General features: G+C 47.0%; 1 protein-coding gene across 1 annotated transcript in view; it reads left to right on the forward strand.

The window, feature by feature from the left end:
• TRIO (trio Rho guanine nucleotide exchange factor) overlaps nucleotides 1–23,521 on the forward strand; it is a 217,751-nt gene that overhangs the window by 173,425 nt on the left and 20,805 nt on the right. Inside the window, exons 35-44 of the mRNA XM_005871063.2 lie at nucleotides 7,864–8,156; nucleotides 9,201–9,371; nucleotides 11,810–11,905; nucleotides 15,711–15,859; nucleotides 17,151–17,217; nucleotides 18,827–18,930; nucleotides 20,651–20,720; nucleotides 21,651–21,740; nucleotides 22,297–22,389; nucleotides 23,374–23,424. Of these exons, the coding sequence (XP_005871125.1) occupies nucleotides 7,864–8,156; nucleotides 9,201–9,371; nucleotides 11,810–11,905; nucleotides 15,711–15,859; nucleotides 17,151–17,217; nucleotides 18,827–18,930; nucleotides 20,651–20,720; nucleotides 21,651–21,740; nucleotides 22,297–22,389; nucleotides 23,374–23,424 (1,184 nt within the window). The remainder of the gene's footprint in view (nucleotides 1–7,863; nucleotides 8,157–9,200; nucleotides 9,372–11,809; nucleotides 11,906–15,710; nucleotides 15,860–17,150; nucleotides 17,218–18,826; nucleotides 18,931–20,650; nucleotides 20,721–21,650; nucleotides 21,741–22,296; nucleotides 22,390–23,373; nucleotides 23,425–23,521) is intronic.

Below are 23,521 nucleotides of genomic sequence, written 5' to 3' on the forward strand. Positions count from 1 at the left end.
TCCACAGTGCCAGGAGGATGTTGTCACAGCCACCACGCTCATCATGTTCTGGAAACCAGCCGCCTGGTGCTAACCTGGCCCAGCCACAGATCACGGGCACTGAGAGCGTTCCTGCCCAGCCGATGAGCCAGGGCCTGGATGATTCATTGCAGTAGATTCTACTAAAGTCCTTACATTGATCAAAACTAGTCCATTCTTCCTGTGGTTCACTATCAATAATGCCTCTTTCCTCATTATTTCATTTCTAAAGTGCTTTCAGATCCACACTTTGGCAACATGCCATGTGCTGTTTATCTGATTGGCCAAGCAGAGGATTACACCATCTTCTTTCATTTTTTTATTTAATTTCCCTACATTTCTTTATTGGAAATGCAAGTGATGAGATTCAAATGGAGAAAGACCTTTAAATGAGATGGTTTCTGCCTTGGCTGGTGTTCTTAATGGTTAGAGCATCCGCCTGGGCAATGAAAGGGTTGCAGGTTCAATTTCTGGTCAAGGGAAGGTACCTAGGTTGCAGGCTCGATCCCCAGCCCTAGTTGGGCTTGTGCAGGAGGCAACCAATTGATGTGATTCTCTCACATTAGTGTTTCTCTCGCGCGCGCGCTCTCTCTCTTGCTCGCTCTCGCTCTCGCTCTCTTTTTCTCTCAATGGAAAACTTATACTAGGGTGAGGATTAAATAAACAAACAAACTGCGACGGTTTCCTGACTAGAAATTCTGGCAGCCTTCCCCTCACAAGCATGAGTTTGAGAGGAAAAGTGATGCTTGGAGTTTTGCATTTGGTGGTTGGCATAAGCATATTTTCCAACAATTATGTAATGTTTTAACTCTTTTCAGAAACCACCCTGAGAATAGCCTTTAGGTTCTCTGAGAGTAGAAGATCGAGTTTGCACGTTCTGTTAGGTTAGATGGATGTCACAGCCCTCATTTCTCTGCTCCTGGTCAGGTGGTGTTGAGGAGGCTGTTTTCTGTTGATAACGTGGCCCCTAGGACTAGAGCACAAAACAGGGAAACTGCTGTGTGCATGCGCCCACACTCCTTGCTTTCAGCCTCCACAAGAAGGTAGAGCAATTGTTTCTAATTGAGTCCAGTTGTTTCTTGTTGAGTCTGTTTTCATTAATACCCGTGATTGCAGTATATTGTGTTCTTTCATTCAGGGGTCCAGGAGGTGGGCTGCAAGTGAAGGCTCCCCTGTGAGTTGGGCGGGGCGCACAGGGAGTGAGTGTGTTGGTCATTTGTGTGCAGGCAGCCAGGACCATGTGTTCTTCATTACAGCGTGAGCGTGGGCCCTGCTGTGCTGGACCTCTGGTTGAATCTAGGGATTTTTTTTTTTTTTAAGAAAGCTGGGGAAATTTATTCTTCTCCTTCATGTTTTCTGTTTTCACATCATATTTGAAAGCAAGCACAGAATTCACATTTTCACATCAAGGACCCACAGTGAAATATTTCACCAAATTGTGAACTAATGTAAAATGTTCACCCAATGTTCTCTTGCCTCATTTTCAGCCATGCCCATCCTGCAAAACTAGTGTCCAGTGCCTCTGGACAGCCTCTAACTTTTTAAAAAGAGTCTTCCCCGTGTTAACATGAGTTTGTGTGAGACTCACAGCCCAGAGCGGAGCCTAGAACACCTGGACGCAGGTGTGTGCAGAGAAGCGGCGACTCGGTGAGGATGCAGTGCCCAGTCCGAGTCTGCATTTCAGCCCCTGATGCGTTTTTAGTCTGCACTGGAGCGAAGTAAGGATCACTGACTCTGGAAGAGGGCCGACTCACACCTGGAAGAGGGCCAGCTCACACCTGGAAGAGGGCCGGCACATAGGAAAGAGTAAAGTAGTACCTAAAATGAAAAACTAGAAAGCAATCAAGTTTTCAGACACTCATTCACAAATAGGGTATAGATTTAAATTTGAAAAAGTATTCTAGGAAGACCTAATTCTATATTCTGAATCACCAAAAGTGTGACCGTATCTGGACAGGTCAGTTTCCTAAAATTCCCCAAGTAATACCCCAGCTTCGACTTACTCCTCAAACCTTGTCAGCCACTACACCTAGCACTCGAATATGGAGGCGAAGTGATCACTGTAAGATTGAGAGATGATTCCTAGAACTGCAGCTCCAAAATAATTTACAGATCACCTTACTTTTTATGTAATCTTCAAGAGGATTTCTAGTGTGTTATGGTCTATTTTGTTTGTGTTTATTCCAAAAAAAATGGTTACCTTGATCCCAAAAGCAGGCGAATTAAAATCCAGTTTGAAAATCATAAAGATGAGTCATTTACACAGAAAAATTTGCTCTAGAATATCTGGACCAACCCAGGCAGCAGCCCTAAGCTCAGAGTCACTTGCTCTTTGCTTTATCAGTCACTTATAGATCTGATTTTCATATGTACATGTCAACCTTCCTGGTGTGGTAGAAGAGTTTTCTAAATAAAAACATGGGTTTGCTGAATTGAATTCTTGACAAGACAAAGGTTTAGTAGACTAAGTGCCCCTCACTAAACCCTGCCTGGTCTGTTGGAACATATCTGGAGTTATCTTTCTCTGGCACATCGCAGTCACTGATAAATAAACATTTCTCTAAGTCTTTACGACCAGAATGTAATCAGCACTTTGTGTTGGACGTGTGCCGAGCCCTGAGTTGGGCTAATCCGGGTCAGAGCGGATGTGCCCGACATCCTGGCGTTGTTACCTGGGCAGATATGGTTGAACACCTCCCGTGGACAGAAAGATGGGCATGTCTTTCTTTAAAACGAGCCAGCTAAAATTGTTCCGGGAGAGTCTGGAGGAGAATTAGAAATGCGAGACAGCCCTTTAGTGGGAAGCCTCCCAGTGTTGAACGCGTGCATCTGTGTGGAGGCCGCGCCTCATCAGACATGACTGGTGGTCAGCATGGGTCCCTTGTGCGCGATTAGCGGACGGTGTGTGGAGCGAGGGAGGCCTGTCACAGCAGACGTGCAGGGACAGTGAAGCCCTGTGACACCAGCCGTCCAAGGGCGCAAGCTGCGCCCAGTCTTCCTGCTGCTGCCCAGGGGGTTTGTCTTCCTTCCACATCTCCCAGCTCCACTCTGTCCTGCTTTCTTCCTCCTCTTTTGCTATTGCTTTTTCTATGCAAAAAATGTGAGTATTGCTTCATCTGCGTGTTAGGCTCTCAGTTTACAAAGACATTTTTGTTCCTTTCCCCCAGCAGCCGGTGAGGAGCCAGTCATTTCACAACCGGGACACGAGGGCCTTGTGCGATACCCAGGCCCAGTGCAGACCCGCCAGGGGGGCTCGATCCTCGGCCCCTTGCTTTTGAATGCCCATTGGTCTGTGAAGTGAGCACTGTAAGGGAAAGGCAGGCTTTAAACTCTAAAGCACAGCATAAACACAGCAGCAAACATCTCTGCCCCTGGAGCCCCTGCCCATGTGCGGTGGAGACAGTGGAGGAGACACGCTGAGTCCTGCAAGGAAGTGGGCAGATCTGGGGACAGTCAGATTCAGAGGCCGGAGTTTGTATTCAGGGCTCAGTCCTGCTCAGCAGTCCAGTTTTCACTCCAAACACTCAGAAGCATCTTTAGATTTTTCTCTTCTGAAAGCGAGGAGAGGGTTAAAATGAAATGTGATCCTTCTTCGTCTGCAGCTAGCAGGATATGGACCCTTTCCTTTTCTTCTTACATGTTTTTTTTAAAGTGCTTTATTAATCACAGATGTCTCAAATTTACAGTCTGGGACTAGAAGACGATTTCTCTTCTCCCAGCAGTTTTAGGGGAGTGTGTGTGTGTGTGTGTGTGTGTGTGTGGTGTGTGTGTGTGTGTGTGTGTGTTCACGTGGCGGAATTCTTTCCCGTGTGGGGCTGAGGGTCAGGACTCAGCTTTGCCCTCCTTTCTTTAGCTTTTTCATTATTTTAAGAAGAAATCTCGCATGGACTTTGCGTGAACTCCAACTTCAGCCAAGAAGCCGTCTCCTTGGGGTTGTTTTCCCCTCGAAATAAGGCAAAATCTACTTTAATTGATTTTTCTCTCCCAGGGCTTCAGGCAGCTCACAAGTGACTTTCTCGTACACACTTGAGCATTTTTTAAAATGACTTTGATGTTCTGATCTATCTCTTTATGCTGATGTTTCCTTTGTCCCCTTAATAAGGGACAAGTTATTTTTTTTTAATTACAAACAGAATAAAGTAGTTCAGTAGGTTGTTTCATTCATCCTTCACCTAAAAATGATTCTGAGAATGTCTGAGCATGCTAGGCTCAGCAATTGAGCATCAACGCATGAACCAGGAGGTCACGGTTCGATTCCTGGTCAGGGTACATACCTGGGTTGCAGGCTCGATTCCCAACAGGGGACGTGCAGGAGACAGCCGATCTATGATTCTCTCTCATCATTGATGTTTCTCTCTCTTCCTCTCTCTGAAATCAATGAAAACATAATTTTAAAAAATAAATAAAAATGGACAAAAATTTCCTTCTTGGTTTATCTTTGCTGCTAGCATTTTTCTAAGTCATAAATATTCCAGCAGAGTGAAGTAATGTCATGCAAGTGATTTGGTGCAGAGCTGTTCAGGAAGCCCTGCTGTTCCCTGCAGAACATCGGTCTGCAGCACTCCGAGCGTGGCCTGGCGCTCTGCCCCCTCCTGGTCCAGGACGGTCCATCCAGGCCACGGCCGTGTTTAGTGCTCGACCTGCCAGATGAGGGGGGATCTCCTTTGAACCTGCTTTCCAAAGTGCAGAGGACCAAATCCTATGCGGCTGAGCCCACAGAGAGAAGCTAGGACACAACATCTCTAATTTCTTTTTCTTTTGAACCCATTTGTACAACTACCAGCTCCTTTCCCACGTAAGGCTAGAACGCCCTGAGCATCATCCACCTAAAGGCAGTCCTGCTCAGCAATCCAGTGTTCACTGTAAACAGGAAGAGGCATCTTTAGACTTTCCCGTTCTGAAAGCAAGGAGAGGGTTAAAATGAAATGTGATCCTTCTTTGTCTGCAGCTGGCAGGATATGGACCCTTTTCCTTTCCTTCTTATGTGGGTCCCCAAACTGTTAGTTATGGACCGCAGGTCCTGCTCTCCTACGGATGCCCGCCGTGTCCCTACCTTCAGGCTCAGGCCCTGCCCTCGCTGCTCACCCCGGCCAAGAGCTCTCTCACTTTTCTGTAACCCTGCGAGTTTGGGTGGACAAGGAGACTGAGGATTCCTGGTAGGCATCCTCTTTTCACTTAGGATTCATGTTGTCTGCTACATTGCTCCCATGCCAATGCCCCCAATCCTCATTTTTAGGCACAGAAATACATGTGCAGTCATTTGTTCACGTAGGTGGTGTTCCCCATTACTTCTGATGTCTGAGTATCTGCTTATGAGTGTAAAGATCTGGAGTGTATATGGGCCTCGGTCCTCTGCCTGCCTCCTGGTTCATAAAAGACACGGCAGCTCTCCATCAGTGACACCTCGCCCCATCCCGGCCTGTCCAGGGTGTCGCCCCCACCTCCACCGGTGCACCACCTTCATAGGTATTTGTCTTGGGCAGTTATTCAACGGAGGGCATATACATTGAAGAAATGACTGTTCTTACTGGTACATATGGATTGTGAGTCAGCTTGGCCGATTTCTTTAGGCTGGAGATTTCTGATGTTTCCATTCGGCACTTAATAAGCACCTACTATGTGCAAGGCCCTAGGAGTACAACAAGTCACAAGACAGATGAGCCCTTGCCCTCATGGAGAGCACTTAATAAGCACCTACTGTGTGCAAGGCCCTAGGAGTACAAGTCACAAGACAGATGAGCCCTTGCCCTCATGGAGCTTACATTCTCTAGTACATGGGTGTTAGGCCCGACTCCTTCAAAGGCTGGCTTCGGTGCTGCCTCCTCCATGGAGCCCTCCAGGATCACTCCACCTGGTTCCATTTCTTCTCAACCTCTAACAGGCTGAGACCCACTTATAGCATGTGTCCATTCTTGCCTGTACAAAGGCTGTGTGACTCCAGGAAACACTGTGGTCAGCCCATGGGCGGAGGAAGTGGGTATCATTCATCTCCATCAGGTGGCAAGTACAGGGCCTGACTGTGAGTCAGCACATTAAATGACTGAAATATGTCACCATGTCTTTCTAATAGTTAGTACTTGGTTGAATAAATTATCACCTGGCATGTGGATTATCCAAACCCTCCTCTTCCTGGTCCCTCCTGTTCTCACTGAGGGTTCCTGAGGCACAGCTCCTTCCTGTGACCTTTATGAGACCCGGAGAAAGCCCCTCGGCAGTCTCGCTTCCTGAATGTCAGCTTAATGGTGTCATTCCCCCCTGCCTCCTCCAGATGGCACCTGCGGAAAATAAAACTGATGTGGAAGTGTTTCAGTCACTCATTTAAAAATAAATAAAATAAAAAACATGTATGGTTGTATGTGTTCCTACACACACATATACCAGACATATGGAGGGGGAAAGGGGATTACTCTTGAGCAGAATGCTACCTTGATTAGTTCTGAACCAAAGTCGGCCTCTGAGAAGATCTAGATTTTTAAGAATGAGAGACCCTCCTTGAAATGCCTCATCTGTTTATGGACGATTGCACCCTCTGCCATGCGCGGCTTGGGCCAGGGGAGGAGTGGGACAGCCATTAGTCAGGACCCCGCTGTCTCGTCCAGGCGTCTGGAGCTTGAGTGGCAGCGGCTGTGGCCTCTCACTAATCACAGGATTGGGAGGAAGTGACTCTCTACCTTTTTAAGTGTCTCACATAATGGCCTGCAGGCCACAGAGGTAAATACAGCAGAGGCAGGTGTCTGTCTGGAACAATCTCTCCAATGGCTTAGTTTCATTTATTGTTGAGACTTCAAACGATTTCAGAAAATGCGCATAGTGAATGCTCTTCTTCCTCCTGCCATCCCCTGTGGCAGAGCCTGGGTTCGAGGACTCAGGAGAGGGCCAGCGTCCACGGTCACTGGTTTTCCGTTTGTACGGGAACGCCTCACACATAACCCAGGGTCTGTTGAGTGTCAGCCGTTACCTATGTTTTTTTATATCTCCTTTGTTCTCCTGAAAAACCATCCACTCGGAGCTGACTACATTTAATGTTTGAGATCCGAGGAGAAGGTTCATTTGGACATAGTTTCTGTAAGTGTTTTGGTTATTTGAGGAAGAACTCCTCCTCCTCACATATTTCTTTAAAAAATGTGTTGTTTAGTTAATTGTTGCTGGTATTGACTCCACTGTGGGAGGCAACTTGGCTGAGGCTGAGAGCAAAGAAGCACACGCCTGTGTAGTTTCAAAGTCTGGCTGTGAGCAAGGGGGCACGGTGGACCGCCCAGCACTCCCGCCAGCCTGGCCACGGCCACTGTGCACCGACACTGCACGTTCCAGAGCTGCTGTTTGTCACAGAGTCCGCCCGGTCCAATGTACACGCACACGCACTCACACACACGCACACGCATGCACACATGTTTCTTTTCTGAGCTGTACTTTTCTTCACTGGGAGTGAGTCAGACTAATACACTTATCCAACAGGATTAGTTTTTAATTTCCTGTCAATTCTTCTTTAAACCATTCTTTCTTGGGTTTTGTTTATCAAGAAAATGGGTGAAAATAACTTAAACATCCCATCCTACAGTGTCCGTGACCTTCTAAGTGACAATGGCATTTTAAAACTGTGACGGTGACTTGGGATTTTTTGGAGGGGGCAGTACATCCTGAGAAAAATCGTCTCTAGTGTAATTCAAGTGTGTGAAACATTTGAAAAGCGTGTGTGGGGGATGGGCCTTCTCTGTGGCGTTTCTACCCGTCGGGTGAGGCACGCACTGGGCGGTGCTGGGGCTCCTTGGTAAATGGCCCGACTTGGACACTGGGAGGACTGGGGCCACACGGTCACGCGTTGTTGTCTCTCTCTGGTCCCTGCAGACTCGCTGTCCGTCTCCAGTAACGATGCCAGCCCGCCTGCCTCCGTGGCCTCCCTTCAACCCCACATGATGGGGGCCCAGAGCTCCCCAGGCCCCAAGCGCCCAGGCAACACGCTGCGCAAGTGGCTGACGAGCCCGGTGCGGCGGCTGAGCAGCGGCAAGGCCGACGGGCACGTGAAGAAGCTGGCGCACAAGCACAAGAAGAGCAGGGAGGTCCGCAAGAGCACCGACGCCGGCTCGCAGAAGGACTCGGACGACAGCGCGGCCACCCCGCAGGACGAGACCGTGGAAGAGGTCAGTGCCGCTCAGCCCGAGCCGGGCACCCCAGAGCCCTCCAGCACGTTCTCTCCGGGTTGTAGGCATGGTTGCTGGTCTGACTGTTCTCACTCTGTTCTGTGCTCTATGGTGCCTAGGAGTGTGGGGGGCCCACTGAACCCCTGGGAGCGGACTGCTAGACTTAGTGGGGACAGGCCTGGGAGGAGCTGCTCCAGGTTAGCAGGGTCAGGACCTGCATGCGGCTTCTGCAGCCAATCAGAGGCCTGGGAGCTTCCCTTCCCCCCCCCCCCCCCCCCCCCCCCCCCCGTTGGGCTGGGAGCACTGGTGGTGTCCGTGAGGGGCCTGCAGAGGCTTTAACTAGACCCACCCAGATCCCTCATAGGCTTGGAAAGAAAAGGGCAGAGGGAGAGAAAGGACAAGCTCTGTGTCGTTTAATTTATTTGAGGATGCGGGTGTCCTGCTGCCCCCAGCCCCACTGCACGCTTTGCCGTGGGCTGTGCTGGAGTGTGTGGTTCATTGCATTCGCATCTTTCTTCTAAATCTGTATCCTCTTAGTAGAAATAAACTGAAATTTTTTTCCAAAAGTAAGAATAGAGGGATATTAATGGGATAACTCCGATTCTTAAAATGCACCTTGGATTGCATTTTTCTTTACACCGTTATTATGCCCATGGATTTTATTCTAGCAAGGTGCCAAAAGGGAAGCGAACGTGGGCCAGAGGACCTGGAGCACCATCAGGGTTAGGGCTCAAACTTCCGAACGTGATTGTTTTTTTCCTCTCGAAGTTGAGATATATTCAGAGCCTAACAGATACCACTGGCAGTTCCTTGTAAACACACACTCAATGGCCCTTCTCTCGTCCAAGTTGGCAAGCAGGGCGGTTGGGTTGCAGGAAGGAATGAGAAGTTACCATCAGGTTTGGGAAGGTTGTTCCTCCGTCTGCCATCTGAGCTTCTGTCCAGCATGTAGTTTTCCAGTTAACCCCTTAGGGCTCGTTTCTGTGAACTGACGTTGACAGTGGGGACCCACAGTGTAATGAGCGAGTGTTGGTTCCATTTCAGAGAGGCCGGAACGAGGGCCTGAGCAGCGGCACGCTCTCCAAGTCCTCCTCCTCGGGCATGCAGAGCTGCGGAGAGGAAGAAGGGGAGGAGGGGGCCGATGCCGTGCCCCTGCCCCCGCCCATGGCCATCCAGCAGCACAGCCTGCTCCAGCCGGACTCGCAGGACGACAAGGTAGGGGCCCAGGCCACCCGCATTATGGGGGCGCCCTCAGCAGCTGCCAAGCTCCAGCCTCATTGCAGGAGATAGGTGACTCCCGGCCATCCAAGGGCGCCTGGGAAACATTTACTGTCCCGACGGGTCCCTGAGAGCAGCCACAGGCGCCCCGAGCTGTCTGCGCGCCCACCTCCTTGTCCAGCATTAGGCGGCCTGTTCTCTCTGTTAGGTGCTTTTGCACAGGGTGTTCAGATGAGATCGTTGCTGTCCAGTTCCTCTTCCCAGCATGCCACAAATCAGGAGGATCACACTGGAGTGTGGGGACAGGTGTCCAAGTTCAGAGCCACGAAACTCCTCCTTGGAGACGTGCGGAGGCGCCAAGCCAAGTCCACCGGTTTTTGTGTTTTTTGAGTTCTTAGGTAATCGAGAATTATTTTATATACCCCAATTGTAGATCCCAAAATATCAAACAGGAAACCTGATGGCTGGCTTACACATCCTCTCGCATCCTGGCCCACTGTGCTCCTCCAAATTGTCAGGTGCTGAAAACCGTGCTATGAAGCCATCACTGGTGTGTGGTTGTTTTTTTGCAATAGCTAAGTTTTAGGAATAAAACATACCAGTTTTCCCCATTCTTCCCTTTTTTCCTCCCCCGACTCCCTCCTCAGCGCTATCACAATCACTTGCTGACGGGGGGAGGGGGCAGCCAGGGCCAGTGATGAACTGACTCCCTCCTCAGCGCTATCACAATCACTTGCTGAATCGCCTGTTTTCTGACGGGGGGAGGGGGCAGCCAGGGCCAGTGATGAACCGCTGCCCAGCCAGGTCGCACAGGAATCTTGGCCTGAGGCAGACGTTTCTCCAGCCCCTTCTCTGCAGAACTGACCTCCTCCTTCTCCCCTCCTGGCAGTCAGCGCACAGTCAGGGAGCTGCGGGTCTTGGCTGGAGGATGTAGCTTGGGTTTGAGTCTGGAGTTTGGGGTGACTGAGGTGCACACCCTACACTGTCACGGGTGGGAGGGAGCAGAGATGAAAGAGGACCTCACCCCTCTGCACAGAGCGGACTCATCAGGAAATGGGGTGCGTCATTTCTCTAACAATCCCTACGTTGTTTCGTAGTATTCTAAGCTGTACCGTTCTTAAAAGCAGAAAACTGAAATGTCTTAAATCTGCATGGTCAGCCAAAAGGGAGGTGCTAGGCCTGGTTATTTACCAAGTAAGAATATTTCTTCTCCACTTAAACAGTGGATTGCATGATATTCTTCTGTTTGCTAAATGGTTTATTGGTTATTGCGTTACCTCATTGGGTATTATTATCAACAGCAGTTCTTTGTTTACAAAAGTCTATAGTGATGTTCCCAGAGAGTATATTTCTTGTGACTAATATTTTGTTTTGTTCTGTTTTCTCTTTTTGTAAACTTTCACGGCAGCATTATGTTGATTTGTGTTCTGTGTCTGTTTTGGCTCAGTTTCCTTACCTCTCCATTTGAATTGTTTCCCTTGTTTTCTTCACCTCATATTCCAGATTTCATTAGACCAAGCCAACATTTGTTTTGCAAAGTGCATACCTGAATCCACACATGTAGAAGCCTCGTTGTGAATGTATAGATCCGTACTGTCTGCTGTGAGAAGTGCATCGCTAGGACAGCTAGCTGTGTGTCGCATGCATCTCCGCTGCCCTTACTATGAAGCGAGGCTCATATTACGCCCCTCTTCTAGTTTCCAATCGATGAACAGCGCAAGTAATCCGCAAACACACGGTGTTTGCTAATTACTGAACTTGAACGCAGTAGCCCTTCCCCCAAATTCCTTAAGTGTCACCCCTGTGCACCCTGACTCTCGCCGTACACGGCGCCTGATAGCTTGTGAGGCCACAGATCTTCTGTACTCTGCACTAATGATTGGGGAAGTGGATGGCACAGGAAATGGTGAGCTCGTCCCCCTCCTCCCTGTCTGCTCAGCGTGCCCTGGTTCCTTTTCCTCCTCGTTTCTTTCTTTTAAACCCATAGGCATTTTTAGTATCTTGTTTTGTTTCCTGATTATTTAAGGATTCACTCATTAGACCGTAAGCCTTTCATTCTTCCATTGATCAGAGTCTGTATTTTTTTCTCCTTCGCCAATAGCCCAGCCAGCAGTTGCAAAAGTTACAGTTAGGATTCTCCCGTGCCCAGGCACCTCTCTGAAAAGCATTATGATGTTACATGACTGCGGATTGAAAACAGACACTGTCTGCTTTCCACATGTATCCCAGACAGGTTTTATTTAATACTCTATGTCAGAATATTGTAAATTTAGAGGGATGACTTTAAATAAATGCAAACAAAGACAAACTTGTGGTCTTTTTGTCTGGAATTACTTTTAAGAAGAGCTTGAGCTTGCAGGAGGATTTCCTGTCTGTCCAGTGACTAACATAAGGCATTCCCCTCCCCCCTTTCTTTTTCTTAACTTCTTCCATAGGCCTCTTCTCGGTTGTTAGTCCGCCCCACCAGCTCCGAAACGCCGAGTGCAGCCGAGCTTGTCAGTGCAATTGAGGAACTCGTGAAAAGCAAGATGGTAAGGCTTTCCGAGGAAGAGGTGCGGAAGCTCTGCGTGCCGCTGCAGTGCATGGGCCTTGTCCGTGTGCTGCTCTTGTGCCCTTGTCGTGAGGGCTGCAGAATGTGTCTGTGACGTCTTGCACAGTGGGCGTTCCCAAGGCCACCCTCACTTCTACCAGCTGCAAGAGTCAGGTCCCCAAGACCATCCTCGGGTTCAGTAGTTCACTGGAAGGGCTCACAGAACTTAGAACAGCCACCATTGCAGAGCCTTACTGTGAACAGACACAGATTAAAACCAGCAGGGTAGAGATGCAGTGGGCTTCGAAGTCAGGCAGAAAGTTAGGAAGTTAGACAGGGAAGGCTGCTAGGAGTTGGCAGATAACTCAAGAAAGAACTGGACGCCACTGATCAAGAATTACGGATCGTGTCCGTAGGAACCAAGTTAAACCTCGGCCTGGCTGTCTCTTTGAGAGACAGCTGATGAATGGTGCCAACAAAGGATGCTTACATTGTAGTCAGTGAGTTTCAAGCATCCTTAAACAGTTTAAAAACAGCTTTTCATACACATCAGTTATATGACCGTGAAAATCATCCTTGTCTGTGAATTTAAATAGTTTCCCCAAGAAATGCTATAAGGCAACACTGTCAACCTGCCAGTCAGTAGTCTGCACGTATTTACATTGCGTTCCACTTCAAGTGGGCTGAGGTTCGCTGTGATTCACTTAGGTGACCGCTAAGTGGAGAGGGGTTCTATGGCTGTCTCTTTCCCCTCTTACTGGTTTATTCCTCCTTTGCAGCTTTACCCCCTCACGTCTCTTCTGAAGTTAACAGGCATAAAGTTGTTGGCATTGCGGGAAGGGCGTAGGTTTGGGGGTCGGGTAGATGTGGGTTGAAACTCTCCTACTTACTGTCTCTCAGCTGTGAGCTGGGACCGTGAATGCAGTGCGGTTTGTTAAGCTCCTAGCAAGCGTTCGTCGTGTGGACATTCACTGATGCCTCTCTTTCCCAGTGGGAAAACCACACTTATTCTTTTGCTGACGGACTCACCCCTTCTCCATCCTCCAGGGAACATGATCTAGATTCTGCCTTTTTTCCTGGTCCAAGAAAAACATAACTACATTGATTTCCTGTCACTGATCCTTCCATGACGAACAGGAACTATTTTGTGGGTAAAAACCCTAGTGACTCTTTTTAATATTCTTCACCCTATCCTGGCCCCTGGGACTCTGAGTTGCTCCTGCCCATCCCACCACGTGCATCATGTTCATTTCCGTGTGGATGATGATCTCTTAGGCTCAGGCACCTTCACGATAGGATTTGAACCCTGAATGGTTTATGCATCAGAAGCGAGGTATTCATGGATTGGACTGGGGAGAAGGTGCTCGAAGTATTATATGCTTGAAGTATATATGCAGAAGTATTCAAGGAACAACCTTCTGACCCGAAAACCTGAGCGTTCTACCTGAAAAGTCAGAACCACCAGAAAACTTCCTGGGTTTGCTCCTCTCTCCTGTCTCCACATTCCTGAGAGATTGTGTATCTTCTGTGTATCTTCCCTGAGCGTCAGCAATGCGGCAGCAGCAACGGACAGCTATAGTGGCTGCTGGGATTTGACTTTGGGGCTTTCTTCCGTTCGTTGTTCTAAATATAAAGTGAGATACAAGAAAGAATGGGAATTAATGAAGTAAACATCTAACTCAAGATAGTAGAAGAACAAAAAAATAAACCAAAGCAGAAGGAATGAGTTCATAGAGATAAAAACAGAAGTTATTGAGCTGGAAAAGAGAAAAATAGTAGAATATATAAAACCAAAAATATGTTCTTTCAAAAAATATAGATATCAGGTGACCTGAAAAAAAAAAGAAATCACAAATTCACAAAATAAGACATTATAGGGGAGCAGCAAACAAAATTGAACAGTCATAACATTACTTTGTTCAGCTCTTTAAAAGTACGTTTGAAAACCTGGATGACATCGGCAGCTTTTAAGATATAATTTACCAAAACCAACCTCAGAAGAGAGAATCGCCACAAGACCTTTCTTCGTCCAAGAAAGAAAGCTGACAAGAACCTACCCGCCACAACACCGCCAAGCGCAGAGGACCCTCAAGTAATTCATCCGAATTTGCCATCCGGGTCCAAGGCAGCTGTGGCTGTGGCAGCCTCCCCCTCGCACGCTGCTTGTGGAAGAGGCAATGGGCGGCGTTGAGGGAGTGGACGGCATAAATGTGATGAGAACACGCAGCCCTGACTGCACCCTGTCAGTGTGTGCACCCAGGTCTCTCTGGATGCCCCCCCACATCTGGACCAGCCATGTCTCAGTCCAGACAGCCTTTCCAGCCGCTACAGAAACTGCCTCGCGGACATCACTGAAGTCCAGGACTTCACCTCACTCGCTCCTGGGCGAGGGCACCTCGGGCATTTCTCCCTTCCTTTTTTTTCTCACCATTCAAGTGGACAGAGTTAATTCCGAGCTTCAGCTGCTGGGAGACTGGAGAGGAGGCAGAGCAGAGCTTCCTCCCCTCATTCTTCAGACTCGCCTCCTGCCAGGACCTCCAGAACCAGCGGGCGGCCAGCCTCCGCTCTCGCTGCCAGTTAAGGTCAATAGCTATTTATTTGAAACTCAGAGTGCTCTTCTCTCATTAAACCCTGTTCCCCAACTGCGTTTCGCAAGTCAGAGCAGCAGTTGGTGTGTTTCCACAGCTCCGTGGGTGTGATGAGCAAGATTGCATGCACAGACTTTGTGTCCTCCAAACTGTGCTTCGTGATGGAGTCAGCATTGTTCTCTGAAGGGGAGAAAACAGGACACGTATTGAGGTTTTAATTTGGTAGGAAATACTGTGTTCTTGCAGTTTGTGTTGGGCTTTTTGTTTGAAGATAAGTCAAGCACATTTTCCCGGTTCAATCGCTAAATACTTCTCAGTCATCTCTGAATGTCCAGCGGGGCTGCTTCGGAAACTTTCAAACTATAACCTATGCTTTGTGAATTCAGGCTAAGAAAGAAAAGTAATATGTACCAATTAGAAAGTAATCAGCTGCAAATCATTGTCACGTTAATTCAGAGAGACAAGTCACCAATATTTAACTCCCAGATTTAATCACCTGCAAAGCTTTGCTTGAGATTCTGCAGTAGATACAACAAAAACCATCACCTGCAGAAACTAACATCCGAGGGGTCGGGGTGGGGGGCAGGTTGGATCAGTAATTGAGGCCAGCATGCCTGCTTCCTCCAGAAGAGACAGACAGGAAGTGCAAGTGCCCCTAAGAGAGGCATCATGGTTAGCTGAGTGATCTGTGTACACCAGAGTATGAATCAAGGCTTCATAGATCATCGAGAAAAAAACAAGTTTGTTTAAAATACAGATGGCGGATGCTGCCACGTAGCCCACGGTAAGGCACAGGGGTGGACGTATGGCGTAAACGGGGCAGTGGAGGCAATGGCACACATTTCTGAACCGATCACGCTTTCAAAAGGCAGGACTATAACTGAAAAGACAATTTCTGGATTTGAACTGGGTGCAGTGCTCTAGTGTAAACATGTATATTTTTCTAATTATTTGTAATAAGGAATAGACTATATCAATAGCTATAAATTTACTTTTTTTTCATTCTAATGTTCCTCTTTTATCCAGCTCCTCTTATTCAGTTTTTTTTTTAAATAAAGTTGGGAGGATTGTTATTAAGTACTGTATAATTTCACAAAAATAGATTTTCTAATTTTGCGATCAGCTCTACTGTATCTCCTGAGTGTGAGATTTTCTTACCCAGATTTCAGCCCCAATGACTCTGGGCAGAATCGTGATTGGGGATGTCATTTCTTTCAGGCGCTGGAGGATCGTCCCAGCTCCCTCCTCGTTGACCAGGGAGACAGCAGCAGCCCCTCCTTCAACCCTTCAGACAACTCGCTTCTCTCCTCCTCCTCGCCGATCGACGAGATGGAAGAAAGGAAGTCCAGCTCCCTAAAGAGGCGGCAGTAAGACACACATGTTTGCACTATCATTGTTTGGGTGGCTTTCCTCCCGTCGCTGTCACCTTCAGAACTGGGGCCGGGTCTCATGTCTGACTGAGCGCAATGAGGAGACCCAGGGTCTCTGAGTAGCTGCACGTATGCTTGAAAAGCCCTCAGGCCCCCGAAGGGCTCAGTCAGCCATCGCTGCAGTTTTTATTGTTTCATTTGTGTATTATACAACTTAATTTTTAATATGTTTTTATTGATTTTCAGAGAGAGGCAGGAGAGAGAGAGAAAGAAACATCAAAGATAAGAAAGAAACATTGATTGGCTGCCTCCTGCATACCCCCTACTGGGGATCCAGCTGCAACCCCAGGCATGTGCCTTGATCATGACCTTTTGGTGCGTGGGACAACACTCAGCCACTGACCCACACCGGCCAGGCCACAAATCATTCTTATTTGTTCATAAATTCTAGACAAGAATATCCCCTCAAATTTGTGGTGAGAAGCTCCTATACTTCCTATTGTATGCACAGTTGTGAAGGAAAAAGAAGGGAACATAAAATTATATTCAGTCCCCAAAACCGTAATATTTTCTGAATATATATTAGTGGTAGGTTTCTCTGTTCCAGTAAAGTGTCTTATAGTGAAAGAAGAAGAAAGAGCCCTGATAAATATTAGGTTAAACTTGCCTTTGAGGGAAAGAACACTGGTAAGCTGCATGGGGGCTGTGCCCGGGCACCTAGATGATGGTGCGCACATGGGAGGTGCTTAGTCGGCGTGGGCTGGTTGAATGAATGAATGAATGAATGAACGAACGAACAAAGGTATGACTTCAGGCTAACTGGGTAAGGATGTGCTCTGCTGATAAGTAATTATCTTCTATTATCTGAGTAGCCTTATGCAGTTACTGAACCTTACAAAGAGAAACACTTCTGTGTTAAGTTTTTTTCCTGTATGTTCAGAGTTTACAATGACTTAATCATTAAAAAACAAAAGCCTGCTTCCTGCAATGTCATGCGTTATAACAAAGTTATGTCTGTGCTTCTCTTGGTTGTTCCTTTACGTGATCGGGTCTGGTGGTGGGAGTTCGCCCTGAGTGGGAAGTGTCTTGTGACCTCCACAGCCCTCAGGGGTCACCAGGTGCACCTCCCTGGATTTGGGACACTCAGGATTGGAGACTCTGTGGTGCAAGTCTGACATGTTTCTTCGCATTCCTGGGGGAGTCTGCCCCGACAAAAGCAAACGTGCGGAAGAATTCCTTTAGAAAATGAAGAGTCAAGATTATAAACACTTTTTCTCTCTCTTTCTAGCTACGTTTTGCAAGAATTAGTGGAGACAGAGCGTGACTACGTGCGGGACCTCGGCTATGTGGTAGAGGTATGTTTTCAGAGATTTAATAACCTGTATCGGTCCCCAAAGTCCACAAAGAGGTATCGTGTTACATTTTAACACTGAGACTTTCTCCAAAGCTTTAAAGACGTTTTTGACAAAAAAAAAAAAAAAAAAAAGCATTACTCAAAAATAAAGCTGAGCCAATTATCTTAACAATCAATATTGACTTTTAAAGGCCTCTTTCTGCCTAATGTACCTGACTTGCTCATTTTTTAATAATTAAGTTTTAAAATTATGATATCTAACCATTGTAGCTATTATATGGGAGTCTTGCCTTTAATTATTGTACATGAGTAGGCATCACCACAGAAATGCAAACATCACTGGTTAACAGAGTCTGTGCCCAGCTGTGGATTCAGTTCCATCCTGAATCTGCCTGGCTTCAGAGAATGGTCAGTGGATGCACCAGACCATTTGCTTATCGTTTTCCCAGACGCATGTCTCACCATTTTCATTGCCTGGAGGTTGCTATGCCCTGCGTAGCCATCGGAAACCACTGCTGGGGTCAAAGGCTTTCCCCTGCCTTTCAGCTCAGAGCATGATCATCTCCATAAACTCAACTCATAGAGCTATTTTTATAGCGTAAAACCTTATCACCTATCCTTTAACTTTGCAAATATGTGTGGGACAATGCTTTGGGGGTCTATATTCTATTAAAAGTAATGGCTAGTAAGTTAAATGTGTAACAAAAAGAGTTACCATACTTGCTTTGTCTACAGTCATCATTAACAGCAAAAGAAGTCACTTGAATACTTAAGAGGTTCTGGTACAGGCTGAATTCCATGTGCGTTAAATAGAAGTTTTAACCACATTTTAGCAACATATTTAATCAGCCATTGTTAAAAAAAAAATCAATCTATGAAAAGAGTATAGTTAAATACTGCTTTAACAAATTATGGAAATAATCCAAAAAGAAAAGAAAATCTGTTTATATGAGAAATGCTGAGAACAGAGGAAACTTCTGGGCAAATAGTTAATATTTATAAGATGATTTGTTTTATGGAACCATCTACATTTATATAAGCTTCTTCAGTTCCTTAGAAGGACTGTGATGACGCATGGAGAGACAACCATGGGAATGAATGTAACAGTGCCCGTTCTACTTACATGTACACACTGGCCCTTGAACATCAGGGGTTTGAACTGCATAGTCCACTTACATGTGGATTTTTTTTTTCATTAAATACTGTAAATGTATTTTCTCTCTCTTACGATTTTCTTAATAACATTTTCTTTTCTCTAGCTTACTTTATTGTAAGAATACAGTATGTAATACACACAACATAGAAAAGATGTATTAATTGACTTTGTAACCGGTAGGCTCTGGTCAACAGTAGGCTATTAGTTGGAAGTTAAGTTTTTGAGGAGTCCAGTTATATGTGTATTTTTGAGGGCACTGGGGTTGGCACCCCTAAACCCCTGTGTTGTTCACGTGCCAGTTAAGGACCCTTTCCATATAGGATTTGTATTTGTTTTTAAATAAAGAATTGGTTACAAGACATGGTATATGTCTGTTTTGTCCCTTATTACTAAACCATCACTTGGTACAAACATGTTCAATGTAATAAACATGTTTTTTAATATTTCATTATAGGGCTACATGGCACTTATGAAAGAAGATGGTGTTCCTGATGACATGAAAGGAAAAGACAAGATTGTATTTGGCAACATCCATCAGATTTATGACTGGCACAGAGAGTACGTAAAGTCCACATCACGCTTGGTGGTGTGCACACCGCGTCCCGGTCAGACCCCCTCATGTCAGCGAATGGGAACGGATAGGCATTGGGTCATTGCATTTCCTTGCCTGTGCAGCTGGGGGAGGCAGCTGGTGCACAGAAAGTATTGATGGGCCGAGAAGTTTTGTGGTAGCTTTTCATGGCCCGCGCAAGAGTCTTATCTCCTTCGTGCTAGTCCATCCAGGGGCCCCACCTCAGGGCCTCACCACCTGGTTCATAGCCTAGGCCTGACCTTGAGTCCTTGACATCCCCCCTCTGTGCCACCGTCTTCAGCTGCACACCTGGGTCATAGTGTGACCCCCCTCATGGGATTTCTGTGAACGGGAACCGAGTTAATACACATGAAGCACTTAGAACATCATCTGCATAGAGTAAGCCTCGATACATATTTCTAAAGAATTGCAGCCACCTCCTGAATAAATACCGATTACACTCAGAGGGTCTTGAAGATGCTCATCTTCCAACTCAGTTTTAATGGAAAGCGTGAGCATGATTGCTCATGGAAGTCAGATTTGGTCGCGGTACATTGCCACGCCTGCCCTAATGAAATCCGGGTCAGGGCTGACGCTACAGCAGCCGCCTGGCCTGCAGAGCTGGTCACTGCACGTCCACCCCTCAGGTCACCTTGCTGCTGACTTTAAAAATCCTTCATCCAGGGATTGCTCTATGTCAGCTGCCGGTGCTGTTGTGGGCAGTTCAGCTGCACTGTCCGTTCCCCGTCGTGTGGGCAGCTCCTGCCTTCCTGTCTGTGTGTGTGTCGCGTCCCGAGCCTACAGCACCATCATCACTTCTAAACCCAGTCAAGTGCTCGCTTCCCCGTGAGCCCCGACCACTCTAGGCAGGAGTGCTCCCTCCAGGCAGATGACACATGCAAGGGAGCTTTTGAAACTGGACACACCCTACAGATACAAGGAGGATTGCCATGGTGTGTCCCAAGTGGGGTTGTATTATTTCAGTATCTCTCTCCCCTAAGGGAATGTAGGACTCTTGAGCCCAGGTCTTAGTTGTTATATCTCCTATAATATTTAATCCAGTCGGACTCAGATGAATGCCAGGTCAGTTTTAGGAGCAGCTCTAACTTACGGCTCTATAGCCTATAGACTTTATAAAGGGATATTTGGTACTATTACCCAGACTTCTTTGCCCAGCGCTGGTTTTTCAGCTGTGACAGGGAAGGGGAAAATAACTGGTCCTGCTGACGAGACAGAGATATTGGCACCCGAGGTTGTGTCTCCCACAACAGCTGCAGACCTGGGGGATATTTTAACCCAAAGGCTGCACACGTTCAATACAGACTGATTGGCTTTCAGGTTAATAAAATAACAAGCAGCCCTAACCGGTTTGGCTCAGTGGATAGAGCGTCGGCCTGCGGACTGAAGGGTCCCAGGTTCGATTCCGGTCAAGGGCATGTACCTTGGTTGCGGGCACATCCCCAGTGGAGGGTGTGCAGGAGGCAGCTGATCGATGTTTCTCTCTCATCGATGTTTCTAACTCTCTATCCCTCTCCCTTCCTCTCTGTAAAAAAATCAATAAAATATATTTTAAAAAACTTAAAAACACAAAGATTGGACACATGAAAGGGATGATAACTTGGACATAGGCCACACACAGCTGCCGTCCCAACAAGGAATGTCCACAGCCATTTCGTTTCTGTGGTTGTCATATTCCTCTCGTCTCAGCTTTTTTTTAGGGGAGCTGGAGAAGTGCCTTGAAGACCCAGAAAAGCTCGGATCCCTCTTTGTGAAACATGTGAGTGTGATACTGTTGCTTATGTGCCGTTCTGATACTGTCCTGTTTAGTGATTGGTTTGTCAGACTGAAGGCGAGCTCGCAGTTTACACACGTGTTTGTGTGAAGAATAAGCCAAACGGCTCAGTGCCAGAGCGTCAGGTCAAAGCTCCCACACGAGGGCGCCCCGAGGCAGCCAGGGCAGCGTGCAGGAGGGCCTCCCTGTGTCAGAGTGTTAAAGGGCCGCCTGTCCGTGGCTGAGTCCAACACAACGTGTTTTTATTACTTCGTAAGGACATTCTGGGGTGAAGCTGGCATCTTCTACTGCGAATGTGCTGGTGACGGACATTTGCTGAGATGCCGGCAGTTTCCCACCGTTGGCTCTGCGCCTCGGTGCACCTGGTAGCACCGAGCAGAGGGCTGGTGACACTTAGCATTTGGGAAATAGTTTTGAGGGACCGCAGGGGTGCACACCACACCTGGAGCTTCGCCAGGCAAAGGATGGCTCGCAGTCCGCTTGCCCTGCCTTCATATTTGAGACGAAAGAACTGTTTCTTCCCAATAAAAACAGCCAGGCTTCCTAGGGCCACTGGAGGTTTGAAGGGTGGGAGTGTTTCTTCCTTTAATGAGAACTGTGTTCCTTTGCTGTCTCATCTTTGCCAGGTAGAGTGTGTGAGTGTGTGTGTGTGTGTGTGTGTGTGTGTTGTGGGGGGCGGGGGGGGTGCGGCAGGGGTTTGACATATCCGAGGGAGTGATAAAGGAGGTCTGTTTCTGGAGCCACAAAGGAGTGGGCTGGTCTATGTCAGGAATCTGGAATGTGCTCCCAAGTCTAAACCATGCAGTTTTGTTTTAGGAAATTTCCTTTCTGAAGGTACTGAAATGTGCATGTGCTCTTATATTCTAATGAGCTTCCTGTTGTTATAACCTGTCTGTCTGCCTTTGTCATCCCCAGGAGAGAAGGTTGCACATGTACATAGTTTACTGTCAGAATAAACCGAAGTCTGAGCACATTGTCTCAGAATACATTGACACCTTTTTTGAGGTAAGATCTAAGATAGAAACAAAGTTTTTCTGAATCTTTTGTGATAATTTAAGCTTCTCAAAACTTTAAGTATTAATGGTCACCCAGGAAACTAGCCTCAATTCTAAGAGTTCTGGACCTGTGTTTGGTTCTTGGGATTCAGTCTGCGGTCGCATCCCTTAGCATTCAGAAGACTGGGTCATTGTGAAAATAGGGGTTTTGTTTCATTTTAAATCTGTTTTCAACTTAAGGCTCATTACACATTCAGAATAATTCATGATCTAAATTTTTAGCCTAAAACTAAAATATGTGTGTGAATAAAAAGGCAATTGAAAGAAAGTCTTTAAACAAGCATCAAAGCAAAGACTTTTGAAAAACAGCTCAAGAAGGTTAAAGTATAAACTTTGGACATTCTGAGAAATAGTATACACTAGTTGGTTTTTGTGCAGCGTGGCCTCTTTTCTCAGTACTTTTATTCTGGTGTAGTGAGCATTTCTGACAAGTGTGCAAGGACTAAAAAATGCCCTTTAAAAATAAAAAGACAATACTTTTTTTCCCCCCTCCTTTAAAACCACAGGACTTAAAGCAGCGCCTTGGCCATAGGTTGCAACTCACAGATTTATTAATCAAACCGGTGCAGAGAATTATGAAATACCAGCTGTTACTAAAGGTAAGGACTCACCAGGTGCTCGTTCTGGTGTCGGGAGTTTGGTGAAGCCAGATGCAGTGAGGGGAGAAGGAGGGTCCGGGAGGTGAGGGAGAAGGAGGGTCCGGCAGGTGAGGGAGTTCTTTTCTGTAAACAAAACATGAAGCAGTCTTGTTATTTCTGATTTTAAATATTTCAGAATAGGCTTTTTAAAATGGAATAAGACACCTTACACTGTTTTCTCAATTTTTCGTTTATATCAAATTCTGAATAAAAATGTCGATTGAAGTAAACTTTTTTCCCCACCACAGACCTTTGAATACTAATGATTTTTCTTCCGCTCTGTTGACCTTACATATTTTCTCATCTTCTCTGAGCCTTGGATAAAATTAAATGCTTAATCCCTGCCTGTTCCTCTCTGTTGGCTTAGCAACAACCCTTGATGGATTTAAATTCCTCAGCATTTCCATGATACATGTGACAGTTCAATGTGCTGAGATTTCTTTCTTCTGTAAAAGTTAGAAACAGGGCCGGGACCGGTTTGGCTCAGTGGATAGAGCGTCGGCCTGCGGACTGAAAGGTCCCAGGTTCGATTCCGGTCAAGGGCATGTACCTTGGTTGCGGGCACATCCCCAGTGGGAGATGTGCAGGAGGCAGCTGATCGATGTTTCTCTCTCATCGATGTTTCTAACTCTATCTCTCTCCCTTCCTCTCTGTAAAGAATCAATAAAATATATTTTTTTAAAAAAAGTTAGAAACAGGGTATAAAGAGGCCAGAGCTGGGCTTGCACTGAAGCAGGAGCCCTTACCTGCTCGGACAGGGTTGGTCTGGCTTGGCTTGGCTGCAGCTTGAAGTCCACGTAAGGGGAACTTTTCCTGGTGTCACTGGGAGGGAAACACCAGGAACAGAACTGAAGCGCTTACGCCAGAGCCGGGCATGTCAGAACGATCCAAAGGCTAGCTGCCACCGCCACAGCACCTGCTCAGCCCTCTCCACTCCCCTTGCAGGACTTCCTCAAGTACTCCAAGAAAGCCAGCCTGGACACGTCTGAACTAGAGGTACTTACCCCCGGGCTGTCCCCACGTGCCTCCCAAGCAGCCTGTCCCTGGCGGGGTGGGTCTCGCCACCACCTGGGCCCCCTGCCCACCCACCCGA

The sequence above is a fragment of the Myotis brandtii genome, unplaced genomic scaffold, assembly GCF_000412655.1.
Source record: "Myotis brandtii unplaced genomic scaffold, ASM41265v1 scaffold328, whole genome shotgun sequence".
NCBI classification, from domain to species: domain Eukaryota; kingdom Metazoa; phylum Chordata; class Mammalia; order Chiroptera; family Vespertilionidae; genus Myotis; species Myotis brandtii.